Source organism: Branchiostoma belcheri, unplaced genomic scaffold (genome assembly GCF_001625305.1).
Source record: "Branchiostoma belcheri isolate BF01 breed outbred unplaced genomic scaffold, Haploidv18h27 scaffold3, whole genome shotgun sequence".
Classification (NCBI taxonomy): Eukaryota; Metazoa; Chordata; class Leptocardii; order Amphioxiformes; family Branchiostomatidae; genus Branchiostoma; species Branchiostoma belcheri.
Window position 1 is genome coordinate 524603 of NW_017803909.1, and position 20812 is coordinate 545414.

Genomic DNA, 20812 nt, shown 5'->3' on the forward strand with positions numbered 1-20812 from the left:
CTGGCTATGACTGCACATCCACAATGAGCGGGCCAATATTGGAGTCCTGCTTAGAACATGCACAAGATTCCGCGGATTCTACCAGCTTCCATGGTTATTCACCAGAGAGTGATGGCGGCCTCGTTGTTTCCGTCTTGGAAATGACCCGGAGAAGGCTGGGAGGACGCGCCTTGCCGACGGGTGGATTCTCGACATTCCCCCGAATGTCCATAGAAGTGGATGTTGTTCAGGTCCGCGGCAAGGCGGGGTAAAGTTTCTGGCCAAGCGTCTGGGTTTACACGGCTGTCCCCGGCTGACTCAGTTTCCTAACGCCTTCCTCACGCACGGCACACCCGCTTTTATCAACTGACTGTCATCTTCTCGCGCTTTGAATAAAAAAAAAACACGACAGCAAAAAATGGTTAAAACTACATATGTATATATTATTGTGAATTAATTATCATATTCGATAGTGTCACAATCAGTATTGTCTTTGTTTGTGAGGCTGTGTTTGTGTTTGAAAACACAAATTGAATTTACCTGAAGAGTTTTACCTGAAGAGTAACAGGCAACTGACAAAATGAGTGTTCTTGGTAACAAGATAAATTAAAATGGAGGACTGTAATGTAAATCTTGGAACTCGAGTATTTTCCATGATATTCCCTGAGTTCGAAGTTAACATAAACAACCGGCTACTGGCCAGTGCTGAGGGCAGTGCTGTTTGCGTTTCGGTCCATGTAAAACTGTGTCTGCGTCCACCCCGTAGATGGCAGCGGAGATACCAAGCTAGAATTTCTCCCTCGGAGGACATGTTGTTTCTCTGCATAGCTCCGTGATGCCATCAGCGGGAACACAAGGGCAGTATAGTTGTCCTAGTACGTAAAACCAAACCGCGCGAAAACCCACAGAACCCATCAAGTGATTTGTCGGCGTTCAAGGACCGGAATACCAGGCGCCCGAGAGTGTCCTCGTGTCTTGATCTTCTCGATTTGTAAAACCACTTTTAGCATCAGGAAGGACTTTCTCCGGGATTAACATCTATCTTAACATTTAAGCCTTCCCTAGACAGAACCGGGAGCCGATGGTGTGTTCAGGAAATGACTAATTCTTCACCGCAATGTTGGCTTATTCCGGACTTATTTGTCATTAAACGGCTTGGTTTCAGCTAATCTGGGTAAGGTAAGCTAAATCAGAAACGGATGTTGGTTAGTGTAAGCCAAGAGCATCACTGCTGCGGCTCTCTATACCTGCGTGCGTGCATGCGTGCGTGTGTGCGTGTGTGTGTGCATACTAGTATACGTGCGTGCGTGCTGTGTACGTGTGTACGTGTGTGCGTGTTGGAATAAAGACGAGAAATAGAAGACTCTACCGCGCAAGACATCAAAAGAATAAAGTCGAACTGTAAAATGGTGCGTACCATTTTGAGCCATCTTCACCTTCAAAGTTTTGAATTACTCAATTACTTTCCAAGACGCTGGCGGACGTATGACGTCGTCAAACTTATACACTCATAACACAGCAATACACTCATAACACAGCAATACACTCATAACACAGCAATACACTCATAACACAGCAATACACTCATAACACAGCAATACACTTATAACAGCAATCAGGGCGCATATATAAAGGTCAAGTGATGAAACAGTACAGATACTCCTGATCCAATGGATTTAACCTCTCGTAACCCCTGGCAACGCACAGAATTTGCGGTCCTAAGTATGGTGGGTGATTCCATTGGAGGGAGGGGTGTATATTTCCGAATTCGTTTTAAAACTTCTTTGTTCGGACTGAGGCACAGTTGTAAAAGATGCCCTAAACCACAGTTCGAGTAGGAAATAGTATAAAGTTCTGATTCGGGCGAGTTTCCTGTATGCGGTGCAGTTGGTGTACAGAATCGGTCATTTGTCAGTCATTGGTTACCACCGTTGAATTAGTAGTGTTGTATTAGTGTTGTCACACTACGACGTACGACATTGTAGGATACCGGCAACATCGCCCAATACGTGGAACGATTCTAATTACACTCACTTACGTACATACGACCTGTTGCTACGTTTGCCTTCGCGATGATTGCCATTCGTATCTCAAATAACGGCATATTTAATATTTACCCTTCCTTCAGTAACTTCAAGCCGCTGTGATTTTAAACACCCTCTACTACAGTGACCTTCTACCTGCCAATGTCCCCAAATTAAAAACTAGTACCATGGTACGGTTGCATTGCACTCGCCATTGTTGGATGTCATTTACGAGTAGCTCTAGTTTTCACTCAATGCAACAAAATTATTGATGAAGCGACTTCTAGCGACTTCATAGTGCTAACAGCGTTACTATGCAAGGTACAAAGTGCATTGGAATGTGTCAAAGTCAATATCTGAGCACTAGCAGTAACGTACATTTGTTGTGTTACCAACTACCATCTAGTGGATCTTCCCAGAGATTTGATAAAACATAATTCTTTGTATGTTGCAAAAAAAACACATCAACATATACTTTTTAATAAATTTTTTGTATGATAAAAGTATGCTGTAACGTTACTTGATGTTTGTAATAAATGAAATACGTGTTTTGACAATAGGGATATGCAAAGTTACCCCAGGTTTATCAAAGGAACAGCCAATAAATTTCAGAATCTTACATGAAACATCTCCGGATCCAGTGGGACTGGTCTACCTGTCCTTGGTACTAAAGCGTCACCTAGCAGGGTACTGCAGAATGGCAGGAGGATACCAATGCCAGTCTTAGAGGATCTCGGCATCTCGGAGGGGCCCGGAAGGTATGCGCTTTGTTACCCTCTTATCCATACCAAGTTCTCTATTATTGCCTCTTATATAATACTGTACCTAATTTATATCAGATTATATTTCTCACGTTGCCATCAACCGTAGTACTAGTCATAGCTCCGTGTACCAGTACATGTACCAGTAACCCCAAGACAACCACAAGCCACGCGACCAACATCAAAGTGTCGTCTACCAGCCATGTTGTTTCAATTTTCCAGTCTGAAAAGTGGGTATAGGATTGTTTTCAGACCAGACTGTCTGAAGAGGCGTCCCCAATGAAATCTGTTTTAATAGCCCTTTATGATGACTATATATGACGCAACAAAACAGTTGACTAGTGTCAGGACACAAAGCAGAGAAACTGGAATTAATTTTTCCACTCAGCCCCAACACCCTGGCCAGGTATCCTTACTGAAGGGCAGACAAAACTATTACATTTGGTCATAGGAACCTATATATGAATAAGTATACAGAAACAAGTCCCCATGAACGTTCTTTTCCATATGTTTCGATCTCAACATTCTTCTGCACCAGAGAGCCACAAAGTTCTCTGGTGAAAATATAGAAAGAAAACGGGGGGTTGACCAGCTCAAACTCTGGCAACAGCTGACAAGAGTAAACAAACTTTTGAACTATTTCTCATTTATCCATCCACTCTGGGCAGGCAAGACCTTATCACTCAGGTCTCTCATAATACCCACTAAACTGGTGAAATAAACAAAACTTGAGCAAAGTAGGAAAGTGTAGACCCTACCTGTTTCTTCTAGCCCCCAAAGTCTCCGCACGGGACCAAAATGTTCAAGGAAAAAAGGATTTTCACAGATATTAACAAGGGACTAAGCAAGCGATCGCCATGACATCACGGTAGGCAAAAATTGACTGACGGTTGGTTGATTTGCCTACCAATATTTTGCACATGTCTTCAAATAATCCGCATGTGTATGATGTAAACAAAAACAGCAATCGCCCCCCCCCCTCCACACACTGCAACGCAAAAGTGTCAGTGGAAACCATTACAATGTACTACTAGCTGGCTTGCATTTGCTCCTTTTCTTTTCTATGATATTAACAGAAACAAGGATTTTTCTCCTTGATACCGGTGACCTCTGAGAACTCAGAGGTCACAAGGAAATTAGCCATTTATGACGTCACAAATTGTTAGTTGTCAGGTGATTGATAAAGATTGATAATATGGAAATTTTGACACCTGTACAAAGAAAACGCTTTCCCATTCGAAATTTGTGATCTTTCGTTCCTCCACAACATACAAATGTTCGGGACATGTCTTGGTGTTTCTAAGGTCCAAGTTTTCTTTTTTTCGGAGACTGGATTGTGATTTTTTCCTAAGAAACTTACGACCCATTGTTAACCAATGAGAAAGCACCTTTCTGTTCCCACCCATGTATTAGCCAATCAGCGGCGGCGATGACGTCGCGTCACATGTTAAGCACGCAGTAACAATATATCATCAAGGGCTGAGCAAGGAGAAGGTATGTCTATCTCGCTTTTTGACGATCTCCGCGCTTTATACTTCATTTACGATGTAAATTTTGCTTTAAAATGTAACCTAAAGATATACCCGTGTCGTGTGGTGGTATATGATGCACTAGTACCGCCCTAAAGTGGGGAGAAATGTCATTATTTACCACAACAAACCGGGCCGGTATATATATTAATTAGTTAACTTTGCAACTCGTGTTCGTCCACCATTTTCCCTTAGATCCCGTAATGTTTCGTCTCAAAACAGCCACACTGGGAATCTTAGATGGTATTATTGCTGTAGACATGATTCAAGTGGCACAAGATGGCCCAGCTGTCTTTGATTATGTGTCTGGAAGCCTACGACCTTGCCAACTCCAACACCAAAGCCCGCCATATTTTTCTCATCAGACCGACCTGCTTGCTATGGTGTCCCTATACGTATAATTTATAAGGATCAGTTCAAGTGGTAGCTATAATCTAATATCTTTTTAGGACAGAATACTCGAGTTGACAGGGCAATGAACCGGTTTTTCGTTACGTAAGTCGCCACATGCTGTGCGGTAAAATGCCACATATCCGGAACCAGCACACACAGAGGTCAATGAACCTGCTGATAAAAGGCAAAGGTCATGCTTGTTATCATCTCCAAGCAGATGTTGGGAGGCAAATTGTTTCAAGAACTTTGTGTATGTCTGTAGCAGATCATGTGCAAGAAGTATTGAATAGAAATTCCCTAGATGAAGTAACTTCCTTGGGTTGTATTTACAGCTATGGCATTAAGGTTCCGGGTCGGAGTTTAAATCTGACCAGAGTCTAAGTAAGTGCGCAGTAAATCGCCGGAAACGTGACTTTGTATGGTATGTTTTGGCCACGTTATCCCTGAAATCGTAATATCTGTGTACATATATTTGTATTTTCTGAAAAGCCTGTTAGTTGTAGTCTTTATAGGTGGCATAATGTTGGTGGTCCAGCGAAGACTTCCTGGTATTAGTCCGCGTGGATGGTTATGTGGCCTTTTCGCCTCACCGCCGGGATGGTATGTTCTATATGCGTTGTGGGTGTGTTCGGGTCATCGAAGATAGCGATAAACGTATCGCATCGATTTTAATTAAATTTAAATTTTGGAAACATTAGGTTATGAGCTTCTTCGAGTACTATGCCGTTTCCCTGGGAAAATTCGTTTTTTCCATGCAGCCATGGTTAAAAATGACGAAAAAAATGAACCCTTATTTAAAAATGTACTTTGATGTGCCTTATTTACCCCTAAATAAAGTGAGCGCACAAAATATCAATCAAGTGTATTGATAAGCGGCACGGCACCCCTTTCCACCAAAAGAGTGAAAAATTCCGACCCGCGTTTAGTACAGTAATGACAGCCCGTCAGGCTGAGGGTGTCAAATTGCTCCGAACACGGAAGGAAACTCCGGTCCGAGACCTCAAGTTGAGAGGCAAAAGCATTAGATTTTCACTCTTCTGTATCAGTGGTCTGTATCAGAAGTGGGGAGTTATTTGTTGCAGTTTCTTAATTACCTCCGGGGAAGGAGATATCCTTCCGCGAGGAGGTTTTACTATGGTTCGAAACATTTCTGTCAGCAGCTGTTTCTCGCGATCGGCTGGACGGATTTGTCTGTGGTTCGGTATACGTATTGCTATTGGGCTGCAGATGATGCAGAACGTTTTTGTTTAATTGCATATGTGTTTATGGGCGTCGAAATAAAAGGTTTTTAAGTGCTCCGGACACCCCCGCCATGCTGAAAATGGTAATTACCATGTTGTTAAGGAATGGGGCGGTTGCAGTTTTGGGTCTTAGCATTCAAAAGGGGTCAAACAGAGGGGTGTCTGGTTCCGATAAAAATTTTGGGTGACGGCGCAGCAATGACGGCGCGGGATGACGGCGGGGGTAATGGCGCGGGTGACGGTGCAGGCTGTCAGACTGTGAGACACGTTAATCAACAGTCCATACCGAACCAACCGTCAGTAGCCATCAAACACATACAAACATATTACGCACATAACTTTCATACTACACACAAACAAATAACCTAAACCAATAGAACACAAAAAAAACCCGGAGGTTTGAAATTTACGATTTCCCTTGTTTTTTCTTTTTTTAGTCTTCAGAAAAAAATTGCAACCTTGGCCGAGGTGACTATGGCCAGCAGCAGCAATAGCTATGTGAATGGGAACAGAAACTGTCATGGCGACAATCCGCAAGTCAAGCGGGCCAAGTGGGTCGTTCCCTCGTCCCAGATGGCGAAAAACACCCACAATCCCATCCGGCAGATCGTGGATAACATGAAGATTGAACCCAACCCTGAGAAGAAAATGATCGCTCTTTCTATCGGTATTCTATACTATTCTATCTATATGCATATACTTTAGGCTTCTTTTACCCTGATTCAAACTAGATGCATTGAAGAATTGCATTGAAGAGATTTTAGTAGCGCTTATAAGCATCTAAAACTTATACTAACATAGGTTTACCAACACTAGAACCAAGGTAAAAATTTTTAAGAAGGTACCAAGTTACTACCAACATTAACTCAATTTTGACTGATTTATTCATCAAATCTCAGGTGATCCGACCGTATTTGGGAACTTGGAGCCTCCACGTGAGATAGAGGAAGCCGTCATTGACTGCATCCATACGAGGAAGTATAACGGCTATGCACCGTCCATTGGTAAGTTGCTGAAGTATAGGAACATAACAGTGATATTGAAGTATATGAAGGCTGAAACTTAAACTATAGATTTGATTAACGCATTTGTGCTGTTCATGTGTTATACAGTATAACTAGAAGACTTAAGGCACCACATTTTTTAATTAACACAAATATATCTTTTTGCAGGCTATGAAACTGCGAGAGCAGCCATCGCAAAATATTACACCAGTCCAGAAGCACCCCTTGAAGCCAAAGTAAGCAAACTCTGGATTTAAATTTGTTTCTTGTTTTAAAAGGGTTTTGCTTCAGTCTTGCCAACAATTTCCTGTTTGGATTATTGAAGGTTCTCTGTCTGCTGCTTGTCTGACATCCTCAGGAAGCTGCTGAGCCAATTTGGTTTCCTTAGATAGTCACGTATAGCAGCTAAAGGGTTCATCTCAGACATAATCTTATCTTTGGGGAAGGCTTAAGACTTATAATAGGTATATCTATTGGTGCACTTTGCCTTGAATTGTTGTCAGAAATTTAGAGTTGATTTGCTAGAATTTAGTTCTCCTATAGATTGGGAATAATAAATTTGTGAACTGTTTTTTTGTGTGTTGGTGTATTACATGTATTTACCCCAATGGAGCAGATATCTACAATAAAGGCCTTCATTCATTACTTCTGTAACATGAATTTAGAATTTAGTTCTCCTATAGATTGGGAATAATAAATTTGTGAACTGTTTTTTTGTGTGTTGGTGTATTACATGTATTTACCCCAATGGAGCAGATATCTACAATAAAGGCCTTCATTCATTACTTTTGTAACATGATTAAGATCATTAAAATAATAAATAGCAATGTCAAAACTAGACAATGACTTAAGGTGAATCCTTATGTAGTTTTAAGGACTATGGTAGTGGGTGACATAGACTTAATTCTTATCATTACCCAATAGATAGGCAACATGATTAAATGTACTTTGTGTGGTTTACTGTAATGTTACAGGTAACGTGTTTTACCAAACTGTGTGTGTTGTTGTTGACAGGATGTGATATTCGGCAGCGGGTGTTCGGGTGCCCTGGACCTGTGTATCTCAGTACTGGCTAACCCAGGACAGAACATCCTGGTCCCCAGGCCTGGCTTCTCTCTATACAAGACACTGGCAGAGTCCATCGGAGTAGAGATTAGACACTACAATTTACTGGTAAGTATGGTAGGTGTAGCAGTAGAGAATTAATATTTTTGTTCATATTGGGCAAGGGTAGCTTTTTTTCAAGTATCATTCTATTACCCTTCATTTCTTCATAATAATAATTCACCTGCTAAGGTATCCATTCGGAATGGGTTACAAGGCTAGGAAGTAAAGAGACGGTTAAAGGCTAATGTATAATGTGTTGAATTGCTCCTCCGCAGCCTGAGCGTTGCTGGGAGATTGACCTGGAGAACCTGCAGTCGTTGGTAGATGAGAACACTGCAGCCGTCGTGGTGAACAATCCCTCCAACCCCTGCGGCTCTGTCTTCACCAAAGAACACATACAGGACATTCTACGAGGTCTGGGCAAAGTTTTCAACAGTTCCCTATAATGTAACTAAAACAGAAAGTAGTGTGCAGAAAATAACATTGGGAGAAGTGATTTGTACTGTTCCAGCTGCTGTCATTGTACTTTTGTAGAATACAGACGAATATTCTTTTGTAGTAAAAGAAATGGCTCTACAGGCTTTTACCATTGCATTTAGATGATGGAAACACTTAGCTTCTACTAATGTTCACTATTTATCTCCTTACAGTTGCAGAGAGGCTCAGATTGCCCATTGTGGCAGATGAGATCTATGCAGATATGGTAAGATTTTTCTCATAGTTTTCTGTACAACATATGTAACAGTGTAACATTTTACCTGTTTTGCTGGATTACCTGTTCAGTAGTGAGTACACAACACTGAAAGGAAAATTTCTTTCAAATAGTCTTGAATTCAGTATATGTTACAGGTGCTTCAACTTTTGTCAGTACTGATGTGTTACTGTTGTGTTCGTCCAGGTGTTTTCTGGACACAGCTTTCATTTCATGGCCTCTCTCACTACTGAGGTGCCTATCCTGTCATGTGGAGGGCTGGCAAAAAGGCAGGTGTCATTGTTTATATCAACTTTGGTAGCTTCCTTCATTACCTTCAACTATTTTTCTTGTTAGGAAAGTGTTTTTGCTATTTTTCAAAAAGAAAAGTTGATAGTACATTTCTAAGCTTTTAACAGCTTTTCACTAAGCTTTTTAAGCTTTTCACAGCTGGTCAATTGTGAAAGCAGGTTGCTTGAAACCTTGGTAGTACATTTCTATACTATCCATGGATTTACTGTTCTTGATTTTGCCTATGTCCAGATATATTGTCCCAGGCTGGCGTGTGGGCTGGGTGCTCATCCACGACCGACATGGGGCCTTTGAAGCAGAGGTAAGGAAACAACAGTATGCTGGTAACTAACATTAACAAACACAAGACAGCCTCCTACCAGCTTTACTTTGAACTGCAGATTACAATTTTGTACATTATGCTGCAAGAAAGTTTAATACGTAAAAACATGTATACAAGGAAAACTGTGCTGCCATGGTGGAGGTTTGTGCTGTCTTGATGCTTTCAAGTACTAAGAATTCATATTCATATACATCTGTCATACATAAGTGTACACTTGTTCTTCAAAATCTCAAATAATTGACTAGACTAAAGCTCTTCTATCCTGTAAGTGACAGACTAAATGTTCTTCACATGTCAGGTCCGTAATGGCTTGCTGAGACTGTCCCAAAGGATTCTGGGTCCCAACACGCTGATCCAAGCCGCCATCCCGCGGATTCTGGAGGAAACGCCCCAGTCTTTCTACCAGGACACCATGGCTCTCGTACAGGTCAGGAGAGAAGACTTTATGTCTGCTTTTTTTTTCATCCTAAATGACGATTTCCTATGTAGAAGTAGACGTTGCGTAACTTTAAGTCAGACAATTTGGAAAAGAAAGAAAGGTCAGGGTTGCCAAGCAGGGTTCATAAAGCTAGAAAATACCAGAAAGAGTTTTGTGGTGCTTGTTGAAGACAAGTAGACAAGTGAGAAGGGAAATTTAATACTGTGATCATTTATTGTATTGGTGCAAATTTGACACAGCTGGTTTTTCTTGTTAAGAGACTAAGAGTAAGTTACTGAGACATATGCTGCTCTACTCTAGACTGTAGAATGTGGTGTTAGTTGCTGTGGATTAAATTGTATTGTGATAAATGTCGTTCAACAGACCTAGCAGAGGTGGATCTAGGGGTTCACCAGTATTCAAGTTCTTTTCAAATAAATGTGACGGTCACTTCTATGCATGACAGATAATCAGTTCTAACATTTTCACCACTACTTAGTTTGGTGTTTCCTTAAGTGAAACCCCAACATTAATTATCTAGGTCCATCCCTGTCTAGGCCACAAATAAAGCATTAAACATTGTTCTAATGGCAATGTTTACAACTTCAGACTGGTTGCAATTGGCCAAATGATGGTGTTATGTTCCTAGTCAGTTGTAATGGTATTTTCAAACAAATGTAGCAAATATCAATTTTTCAGTTGCAAGGATATAAGATGATGATTATATATGATTTCAATTGGGTTACCCATGCTTAGACAGGCTTGGCAACCCTGAATGTGTGAAAGAAGTTCTAACAGGAAGACTGTTACTAACATTTTCCCCTTAATAACTTCACCTGTTGCATTGTGGTGGTTGCATTCTGTATGTTCCCTACACCTATATCTTCTCTGCCCAGAGACGCTCCAACAAGCACCCTTCTCTCTCGGCAAACCGCTGCACGGGCATCGGTCACGGCGCGTCGTCAGCGGGCAGTGGATAGTGGTGGTTGGCTAGTCACCGTAATAAGATTTTGTTAATTGTGTTGTCTCCCTCCTTGTTCCCTCCCAAATTGTTCACACGGCAGATACGTGTTATATAAGCACGGTGAAAATATTTTGTAGACCATTCATTTGTGTTAGGGTGCAGTCCAGCCAATTATTAATTGCAAAGTAATATTGCCCTCATTATATATTATGCAGTCTACGAGCATACTATTATAGAACATATGATCAACGTAAAAACTTGTACACTGACACGCTGTGTATTGAATACCAAAAGAAATAAGAAGCGCACAAAAATTCACATTCAAGAAATCCTTTTCTTTTTTCTACATTAAGAAAATGTTTCTATCTATTGGTGCAGTACAATAGTCCACCATATGTATATACTGATGTGATCTGTTAGTCACAACTATCCCCGTCTCTGTTGTTTGTGTTGACAGAGGAATGCAGAGCTGTTCTTCAACGGAGTGTCCAAGATCCCAGGGCTAAGTCCCATCATGCCTTGTGGTGCTATGTACATGATGGTAAGGTCAATTTATAGTAGTTCAAGTCATTCAACTGTTTCTGTCTTTAAGTTAACGTGAACAATCTCAAGCTTCTTTGCAACATTGCAGTCAGACTACAGAAATGCATTTTTAAAGCCTTTTTGTTCTATCCTACCTTGCAGGTGGGGATTGACATAGACAAGTTCCCAGAGTTCAGCAGTGACGTGGAGTTCACCCAACGTCTGGTCTCCGAGCAGTCCGTCTTCTGTCTGCCCGCCTCGGTAACTTCTCAGACTGTTTAATAAGCTAAAGAGTACAAGTGATTTCACTATGTAGTTTGAAAGTCTTCCTATTTTTATGTGTAGAGCTGGCGATGTTTTTCTTCAAAAACCAGTTGAGCCTCTTTAGGAGAAAAGTCATCATGTCTTGTTGAAGTTCTTTGTAGTCAACATATTCTAGCCTGGAATTAAGGATTTTCTACTTGACAAAGTGAGTAAAACAAAGTCTTCCTCCTGCCCTACAGTGTTTCCAGTACCCCAACTTCTTCCGTGTAGTCCTGACCCTACCAGCGGAGATGGTCAGCGAAGCTTGCGAGCGAATCCAAGAATTCTGTTCCCAACACTACATGGTGGGCAGCAGTGCCAATGGGGCATTCTGAAGACCAACACCGTGTCACACTTTCAGGATTCATTAGTTGCTATTGAAGCAATTTGAAAAAAAAAGCCACACATAATGAAAGGCTTGTTCATTTGTATTGCAGTGAAAAGTTTGAGTTGAAATTTGTGTTCTGCTGTGTTAACATGGCCAGTACCAAATCATAAGCAATATGCTGCTTTGCATGGATGTACTAAATGTGCATTTCCAATGTGGATAGGAAAAAGGATAGCTATTGATCACATTAATTTTATCCTGCCATGATGTCAATATGATACAATAAAGTATGAGCTCTGCTGCAGAGGTGATATATATTTTGAAATATTTTAATGTTCAGAATTTTGACATTACGTACAATGTGATCATCACAGTGACTGTAGTTCAAGTCAAATTTCCTTGCCTAAAGTACCACTTTTCCAAGATATTTTAGTCAATCCTCATGAAATTGCTTATTGACATTGACTTTATTAAATATATATTACCAAATTTTGTGTTCCAACATTTGTCATGGGCTATTCAATCTTAAAATCTCAGAAGGGGTGGGCAGGAACATCTTGCATTTCATTTTGAAAAATTATCTTCCCCAGGGTTTTAGAATAGAATAGCCCAGAAGGCATTAAGTGTGTTAAATGTCATACTTCTGCATGGCTAATATGTGTGTCAATGCTATTTTTAAATGTGTTGAATGAAAATGGTGATAGAAAATTACCTCAAATCATGGTCATATTGAAATAATTAAAAGTATAGACTATAGAGTCATGTACAGTGAGATGACTTAATATGAACTGACTTTGTAGTGTAAATGACATACACTTAAATCATGTACATTAACAGAGGTCTGTCAGTACATGTACTGTAAATAATTAGTGCACAAGTCAGTCTACTAGTGACCAAATTAGACATTTTGTCAGTCACAGCTTCTCTAAAGCACGATGTGTTCTGCACCTACCAGACTTCAAGGCTGTCATGCTATATGCTTAGCTAGTATGGTGCTTAACAGATAGTTGCTAAGGGCTTGGAGAAGTGCTGAACTCACCAGGAGTTTTAACATTACCAGTATGCAATGTTAAGGTCAAATGTTGATGGTGACTGTCCTTTTGGCCTTGGTCCAAATACAACATTCATCGTGGTAGATTAACTGCCAGATGGGCTGATATACATGTACATGAGTACATGATTGGCCCTTCGACTAAATGTCTTTTCAGTTGATTTGCATTAAAACCCCAACACTATGCACATGCAGAAATTTTAATTACTGATTTTGTTTGGGAGTGGTATATTCTCTTATAGCCTATTTGAATGGGACCCAGATCAAAGCTTTTCTGGCCAATGGTCATTTTACTGATGAAAACTAAGCATTGAATGATATCTAGATGTTTGTAGCAAGTTCAGGTGACCATATGATTGTGACTCTGACACTAAACCTCTGCATACCACCAGGTTATCCTATATACTGCTTGTAGAGTCAGAAGTAATACTCTTGTTGCAAGTTGGCATGGTCTTTTTAACTTTATGTTGCTTCATATGTATAATTCTACTAACATAGGCTTTGCGGCTGCTATGCGTAGTGAACATGTTTCTAACTTATTTCCTAACAGTAATGTTTTCTGTTATCCTTGTTGCCTATTGGTTTTAGTGTGATGTGTGATAAATAGTTGTATTTAGTGGACCAGTACACAGTTGTTAGGTGCAGGACAAGAATTTCAGATCTTGTTTGTTTCAGAAATAAGATTTTTGCTCAAGGGGCAATGTAACAAATGAGATACTAATAATTATAAGACGGTTGTGTTTACGATGATCAATCTCAACCTACTGTATAGGGATACAGTAAAATAAATTACAGGAAGTGTGGCCGTTTGTAGTTCTCCATTATTGTCTCCATCCTTTTATTCAACCATGACATTTGATAGGTAAAAGATTTATATAATACTCAGAACATGTATATAGGTAGGTCAGATACAATGGGAAACTTCAGCAATGTTGCAAATCCTAACATTCTAAGATTGTTTAAACATCAAAATGATTTGTTGTCTGTTAGTAAGACACACTTGTATAAACTTGAGTGTAATTACACCGGAACACAACAGGACCACCAAACTACCCAGAAATGCACGAACTGTGAGTAATTGGCTAAGGACTGCATTGTGAGTTTACTTTGCGTTTCCTGTTAATGTAGTCATAATTTTACGCGCAGAATCAGTGCTACTTTGTGTGCTTTACTCCTATAGACTTTTGCAGTTACTGATATGAAAGCCTTTCAGTGTTTGCTGCCAGAAAAAATAGTTCAAACATTGGCTGAATACATTACCGTACCTCAGATCAGGCAGTTAAAGCATTAAATTTGCATACCAGGTACGCTAAGGTAGATACTAGTAAATGGTCTACACTTCTGCCAAGTTCAATATTAGAGAGTGCCATGACATCGTACCTTAAAGATAATCTTACTAGACTAAAACAAAATTGTCCAGCATATTGATATCCAACCTGCCCAAGTCATTTGCAACAGCTCAACGCAGCTTGGCGACCATGAAAAAATCACATTGTGATTGAAGCTCAAACAACGGAAGCAAACATGCTACTTGGTGGTGATCGGTCCAAAGGTCGACTAGACTCAGTGGCAGACTAGACGTCCACCAAAACACTGCGCAGTTTGCTGTCCCAGTTCAGGCCAATATTCAGTAACGTACCAGCGCACACAAACAAAAACTTCCGTCAACAAGTTACCGAAACATGGAGGAAGACGAAATAGAGGAACAACAGGTTGGTGAATTTTTATCGGGTTGCTTGTTGCTGAGATTTTTGCGGTTCAGTGAAGCAGGATTATTTATGTTTTCCGTCTCATATCAGTGAAACGGAGGACAGAATTCTGTTCCATGTTTAAAACGTTCACACAGTCTTTGAAAACTCGGCTGTATTCGACTGTTTACACATGTTACCTGTGGAGCTGGCGCAGGTCGTGCTTTATCGACCATCGTAAAATACGTTCGTAGTAATAAATAGAACGGAATGTAAACATGCCTCGCTTGTTGAAGATAACTGCAAGTACCAGAGTACCACCTCTCGTGACAGACCATTACAATCAATAAAACACCCTTGTTACAATGTAGCACGTAAAGAACAGTTTACGTGGGCGTCACAGCTGGCAATTTTATTTCTCATACTGAGTGCTAGAATCAATAATCCTGAAATTTTACATGAATGCTTCTCGAGCATAATTTTAAACCATTTCCTCCTGTTTTCCGTGATTTGAATTCCCATGAGGCTTAAGTTGGATAACTAGATCTCTTGCTCCAAGTTAAACTCTGCCAAAGGAAAATTTATGTTATAATGTACGTGTAACTAAGGGAGCCTTTATACCTTTTATATCTAATAGTCTGACTTGTTGACCCCAGCCATACTTCGGCCCGACAACTTGGGTTAGAGTTGTTTGCTGTCGTCCCACTAGCGCCTTTGTACTTGTCAATCCTTTCACCATTAACTAATCAAGTCAGCACGAACCGTGACAAGTGAAGCATTCATTCTTTAGCTGAATGTGCCAAGGGCAAGATATAGAAGTTATCGGGTTCCACTAAATATCGAAATACCTCAGAAATGGCGAAATACAGCAAAATACAGTATTCAATAATGAGCGAGTAAACTGTAAGTGTAATGTTAAAAACCATTCAGTGATACAAACTTTTTTGCTTTCATGCACCTTAAATATATATTAACCACTACTAGGATTCAGGAATCGGCTGGAAATTGGCCAAATACTAGTAGACTGGACTGATGATATTCTAGGCGAGTTCGCCCGCGCTATTAGCATTAAAACAGTCTTCGGGAACTCCAAACTGTTCTCTTGGCGACTCGTCTGGCACACTGTCCATTTGGCCAATTCCTACTCTTTCCAGCTGCAGCCGCTTCACGAAGGAAATAGAAAACGTTTTACAATGCATTTTGCCTCGAAATTCTTCCTTTACGTACTTTGTCGCCTTTCAAACTCAAACAGGCGTCACAGCCGAACATCGGGGGTCTCCATAACGACGCTGAGCGGTACCTCGAGGCGTACCAGGTGTTCCTGGAGAAGTGTGAGAGTGAGGAGGAGATGACCAAACGCTGGCTGCAGGACGAGGGGCCGGGCCTGGTGGCCAGGTGTAAAGTTCCCGCCAAAACTGCCTTCAACGTTCTCGGGATGGGGAGCGGAGCAGGTACGGAGAATATTTATCTATTTATTCGTTACACCAAAAAGCAAACCTTACATCAGGGATAAATCTCCCTGAATGGACGAGACAAGCGATACATGTATATACATCCCTCATATACATTATACGAAATATAAACCTGTTATCATACTGTTTTGAGAAAGACTTGACTGGGGTTTGTTTCATGATTTTGTACTGGCATATGCTAATACATTTTCAATACCTACAGTCTCTGACCTGTTCTGTTGTATTCCGACCAGGCCATTTTGACGCCATTATTCTTCATGCCGTATTGGACAAGTATGACCAGGTGTTCTGCCGAGTCGTGGAGCCCAGAGAAGAAGACATCGACCAGTTCAAAGTAATGTTACAACCCTTTTGTAAATATTATCATTACCATATCTGTTGACTCGACTTTAATGAGAATGTGTGTGTGTGTGTGTGTGTGTGTGTGTGTGTGTGTGTGTGTGTGTGTGTGTGTGTGTGTGTGTGTGTGTGTGTGTGTGTGTGTGCGTGCGTGCGTGCGTGCGAGCGCGCGCGCATGTGTGTAAGTTTGCATTGTAATGTCTATCTTGTACATAACATCAAATATCTTTAAATAATGTATCATGGTTTATAATACATGTTGTTTTCTTACCCTACAAAAAGCATCTATTAGAAGACGACGAGCAATTAAAAACGGTTGCCTTCGAGTGGCACCAGCAGACTGACGAGGAATACTTCGAGCAAACGTTTAATGACGACACCAAGTTCCACATTGTTCACGCTATACAGGTGAGGTGCTCCAATACTACTTCAGTGCACGTAGGCACCTCTGATACGCGAATGTTTACAGACTCTATGTATGCATGTGCATTGCTAATGTCCCATCGTGTATTTGTCGGCCTGATCACGTTTAGAACCTTTCTTTCAATCAGCCTTGTGCTTGCTTTGCACATCAGTAGTGTGTAGTTGCACACGTATGTTAACTCCTTACACAATCAAACCAGCGGTGATGTTGATTCAAACGATGGACCGACATTGTTGACACAGTTGCTGTACTACGTGGACGACTTGGCCGGCTGCATTAAGCACATGTACCGCCAGGTGGCGGAAGGCGGGCTCCTTGTCATCATTCACCTATCAGGTGAGATCCCTGGTGAGATCCCAAATGTACGGTAAGCGTCTTTCCCTCGTCCGAACTTGGCGATGTCCACAAGGCATCTTAAGGACTGTGGTCTCTTTAGACTATGTTGTTTGCACACACCACGATGTCTATTATGAGAGCTGTGATAAAATGTCAAGTTCCTTACCAAATTTATCCTAATCTATATATTAATATATGATTAAATAAAATAATAAATTATCAAGGGTTCTCACTGCTGTCCACAGATCAGACCGGCTGTAGTAACTTGATGAAGAAGATGAACAAGTTTTTGCCAGATGGAGACGAACAGACACCGTACAGAACTACTGCACATATCAAGGTGATAGAACACTATCCACGTCTATATTCAATATATCTTGGTTTATTCAATACAACAGGAAATAATACAGTTTCAGACGTTTTTGACCGCTGTCCAGCGATCTTTGTCAGTGGACAGATAAAGTTCTCTGTCTATAGTTTCTTCGAATGGTTATATATGATCATACATTATATACGAAATTCTTTAACACATACATCATATGAATGCTGGCCCGGTACGGCAATAACTAACTTCAGGCAGGAAGCAAAACTATAGAATGACCTCCGATGACAAAAATTACCATAGCGCTAGAGGGATGTAAGTTCTTTGGTGATTGATGTCCTTGTCACAAACGTCCCGTTCCTTACTTCCTCCTGCAATTTTAGCTGCAATACCTTATATTCCCGCAGGAGGTCCTTGATAAACTGCAGCTCCAGTACACGACGGACCGTCTGAACGTCAACACCGACATCACGGAGTGTTTCGTGCCCGGCTCCGAGACCGGGATCCTCCTGCTGGACTTCCTGACGCACACGCCGCACTTCACCGACACCGTGGACCCGGAGGACCAGCGGGAGATCACCGACTACATCCGCGGACCGGACTGCTCGGTGGAACAGGACGGGAAGATTCTGTTCAACAACAGCTCGGAAATCATCGTCATACCAAAACTGGGGGATGCCTCAAACTGATGGGGGATAAGTAGATATAAATGTTATAACACGTAAACTACACTAGTACTAGTAGTAAATCCTATGGACTATATCCTCTGAGAAAAATCAAAGGTCAGTTGACCGCCATCTCCAAACCATGGATATTCACTTCGTACATGCCTTCGTGCATGCCTTCGTATTGGTATTTAAAGCCTAGTCTGTGACGCGAACTAGCCTTAAAACGATTTAATCAGGCTATATACTATGATACTGTGATTTTGAGACGTCCTCTAATGTCATCTCTTACGTCATCGAGGAGTTTATTCTTAACATCCATACTCGTTAACATCGAACTGAACATAAACGGAGACATGATATAGTTTGAAGCAGTGTGCATGGTGTGGTTGACTATGGTACACTCTATAGCGCTCCCCCATCTAACAAGAAGCTAGAAGGAGAATTTTCGGAAAGGATCCGCCAATCAGAGCTAGAAGGAGAATTCCGGAAATTTGTAAGCCAAATATCTATGATCGTTATCAGGAAGATGAACCAACGCCAACTCTTCCATGCTTCCATGCAGAAAGTTTTGCTGGTTATTTTCAGGGACTGGTCGATCAACATGACACAGAATGTGATCACCCCTTCGTACTCAAGACAAGCTCTATCAACATGGTTCTTGATATGAGCCTGACACAGAGATACATCTTTACAGTGCACATCTACGTGATATAATCTCCCCCTCGGTGTCATGTAGCCTCCACCAAAACTCAAACTCTTAGCTGTGGGTTGACAAGTGTCGACGAGAATACGGACGACCCGATCTGAAAACCTCCGTAAGTTCCGGGCACTGAGTTTGTACGGAATCCAGATTATCTTGTCGTTGAGAAACTGGTCAGAGAACCCTGGGCCTGACAGCCGTTTTAGGTCGGTAGGTTGATAGGGCACTACTGTGGGGAGGGGAGAAGATGGGAGGACTTTGCTGGTTTTTAGATGATCCAGGACGGCGTTAGACGTGCCTTGGAAGTACATGATATCCTGAAATTTGAACAAAAGGTGACGGTTGCGGATTTGTTGAAAAATACTACATCGTATCTTTCTTGTTCAAAGCTAAGCTTTCCTTGTGTGTGCATACTAGTATATGCGCGCGTCCGTGTGTGTGCGTGCGCGCGCGCCTGTGTACATGCGCATGTATGCGTTTGTGTGTGTGCGTGTGTGTGTGTGTGTGTGTGTGTGTGAGAGAGAGAGAGAGAGAGAGAGAGAGAGAGTGTGTGTGTGTGTGTGTGTGTGTGTGTGTGTGTGTGTGTGTGTGTGTGTGTGTGTGTGTGTGTGTGTGTGTGTGTGTGAAGTAATTGAGAAAAGAAATACATTTGCAAATAGGTCAGCTACATACATACAATGACAATGACAATGAAATTAAAAAAAACACCAATTGAAGAATGAGTAAGAGAATACTTGCTATGAAACAGATATCCGTCTTCGGGATGTAGCTCCACATGTAGGGCCGCCTGGTGTCGGACAGGCCATGTCGCTCGCACCGCTTCAGCTGCGGATAGTGACGCAGCAGTGCCTGATCGAGAGCGCGCAGAAAGGTCTTCACCAGCTTCTTTCCCTGTAGCTCCGGGGCTATGCGGAGGGTGTGGTTCAGTAGATACGCGCCGTCATCTGTCGTCAGGGACACATACACAGCGAGCTGTAACGGCAACGTAGTCGAGTATCATTTCCTGATCATGATACTGCTGGACCGGGTATATTTGATTGGCAGTTATTCAGTGATGTACTCGAATTTAATAATTACTACACACTACACAAAATCCATTGTTACCCTACAGCATTACATGAAATGTCCCTCTAAGAGAGGAAAAAGCTAGTCATGCATTAGTGACCACTCTTATACCACGGTCAAGTTTCATAAAACAAAGACAGTAACAATTAGATACCACTTTGCCATCAGATTCTGCTACAAAAACATAGACGTCCTGATCGTCCACATATTGGTGAAATTTGGCGGGCAGGTAGTCGAAACCGTCCCGGAATGTGTCTACGGAAGCCATTTTTATGACGGCGTCGTAGTCATTATGCGTAGCTTCTCGGCATTTCAAGCGGGGGCTAAGCATGCTGGTCATCAGCCTATAAAATCAAGTACATTGTTATAGCTTCATACACTACAAAAAGCGATTCCAATATACAATACACTGCCAGCGGTGTAAGATGCAGTCATTGCGGACGGTATATTTTTGGCTTACATCGTGCATACCTACATTTGTACATGCTTGGTATGAGGATTTTGAAAATCTTGAATATTGGCTGTCATCTGTGTACTGTCAATCTTCAATACGTCTGTGTCAAAATGTTGAACCTGGAGAAGACAGTTCAATGACCGCCACAAGAGGTATGGCTCTTCCTTCTATCCATACTTTGTACATATGTCATAGTTGCGAATTCCCTATCCCCACCCAATACTAGTCCTTGCCAAATATTGCCCAAATTTCCACAACTTCCATACTAATATTCATCATGTTTCAATCATGCCACACCAATTAAATCTTATGGAGGATATACAACAGATAGGCGGAAAAGGCAAGATGCAGGCGCCGAGAATGAAGAGATCACACACAAATGTTGTAACAAGAAT

At 41.4% G+C, this 20812-nt stretch overlaps 3 protein-coding genes across 5 annotated transcripts; 2 read left to right on the top strand and 1 right to left on the bottom strand.

The window, feature by feature from the left end:
* Nucleotides 1–3955: 3955 nt before the first annotated feature.
* Nucleotides 3956–13752, top strand: LOC109473518 (tyrosine aminotransferase-like). 3 transcript variants are annotated; one of them, XR_002140421.1, is made up of 14 exons: nucleotides 3956–4258; nucleotides 6365–6594; nucleotides 6827–6931; nucleotides 7100–7167; nucleotides 7946–8104; nucleotides 8314–8452; nucleotides 8689–8741; nucleotides 8937–9019; nucleotides 9273–9342; nucleotides 9662–9790; nucleotides 10678–10780; nucleotides 11203–11286; nucleotides 11430–11528; nucleotides 11771–11928. XR_002140421.1 is itself a non-coding variant. In XM_019773396.1 (13 exons), the coding sequence occupies exons 2-13, from the start codon at nucleotides 6402–6404 to the stop codon at nucleotides 11903–11905; spliced, it is 1317 nt and encodes a 438-aa protein (XP_019628955.1). In that variant the 5' UTR covers nucleotides 3957–4258; nucleotides 6365–6401; the 3' UTR covers nucleotides 11906–13752. The 3 variants fall into 3 exon arrangements, 1 of the variants encoding a protein (XP_019628955.1); XR_002140420.1 differs by having other exon boundaries at nucleotides 10678–11286; nucleotides 11771–11877; XM_019773396.1 differs by lacking the exon at nucleotides 10678–10780 and having other exon boundaries at nucleotides 3957–4258; nucleotides 11771–13752.
* Nucleotides 13753–14511: 759 nt separating this feature from the next.
* Nucleotides 14512–18744, top strand: LOC109473546 (histamine N-methyltransferase-like). Its single transcript, XM_019773435.1, has 7 exons — nucleotides 14512–14661; nucleotides 15890–16088; nucleotides 16343–16443; nucleotides 16731–16856; nucleotides 17115–17208; nucleotides 17454–17548; nucleotides 17938–18744. The coding sequence occupies exons 1-7, from the start codon at nucleotides 14632–14634 to the stop codon at nucleotides 18217–18219; spliced, it is 927 nt and encodes a 308-aa protein (XP_019628994.1). The 5' UTR covers nucleotides 14512–14631; the 3' UTR covers nucleotides 18220–18744.
* LOC109473306 (histidine N-acetyltransferase-like) lies at nucleotides 18523–20660 on the bottom strand. Its single transcript, XM_019773179.1, has 4 exons — nucleotides 20055–20660; nucleotides 19637–19870; nucleotides 18735–19215; nucleotides 18523–18533 (listed from the first exon to the last, which is right to left on the bottom strand). Exons 1-4 carry the CDS (start codon nucleotides 20301–20303, stop codon nucleotides 18523–18525), a joined length of 975 nt encoding a protein of 324 aa, XP_019628738.1. The 5' UTR covers nucleotides 20304–20660.
* Between the last annotated feature and the right edge of the window lie 152 nt (nucleotides 20661–20812).

Coding starts and splice junctions, on each gene's coding strand:
- LOC109473518 (XM_019773396.1), top strand. CDS start 6,402: ATGGCCAGCAGCAGCAATAGCTATGTGAATGGGAACAGAAACTGTCAT. Junction 7,168..7,945: donor AAGCACCCCTTGAAGCCAAA/GTAAGCAAACTC, acceptor TGTTGTTGACAG/GATGTGATATTCGGCAGCGG. Junction 9,791..11,202: donor ACACCATGGCTCTCGTACAG/GTCAGGAGAGAA, acceptor TTGTGTTGACAG/AGGAATGCAGAGCTGTTCTT.
- LOC109473546 (XM_019773435.1), top strand. CDS start 14,632: ATGGAGGAAGACGAAATAGAGGAACAACAG. Junction 14,662..15,889: donor ACGAAATAGAGGAACAACAG/GTTGGTGAATTT, acceptor AAACTCAAACAG/GCGTCACAGCCGAACATCGG. Junction 16,089..16,342: donor CGGGATGGGGAGCGGAGCAG/GTACGGAGAATA, acceptor TATTCCGACCAG/GCCATTTTGACGCCATTATT.
- LOC109473306 (XM_019773179.1), bottom strand. CDS start 20,303: ATGACCAGCATGCTTAGCCCCCGCTTGAAATGCCGAGAAGCTACGCAT. Junction 19,871..20,054: donor GTATAAGAGTGGTCACTAAT/GCATGACTAGCT, acceptor TTGCCGTTACAG/CTCGCTGTGTATGTGTCCCT. Junction 19,216..19,636: donor AGACGGATATCTGTTTCATA/GCAAGTATTCTC, acceptor TTCAAATTTCAG/GATATCATGTACTTCCAAGG.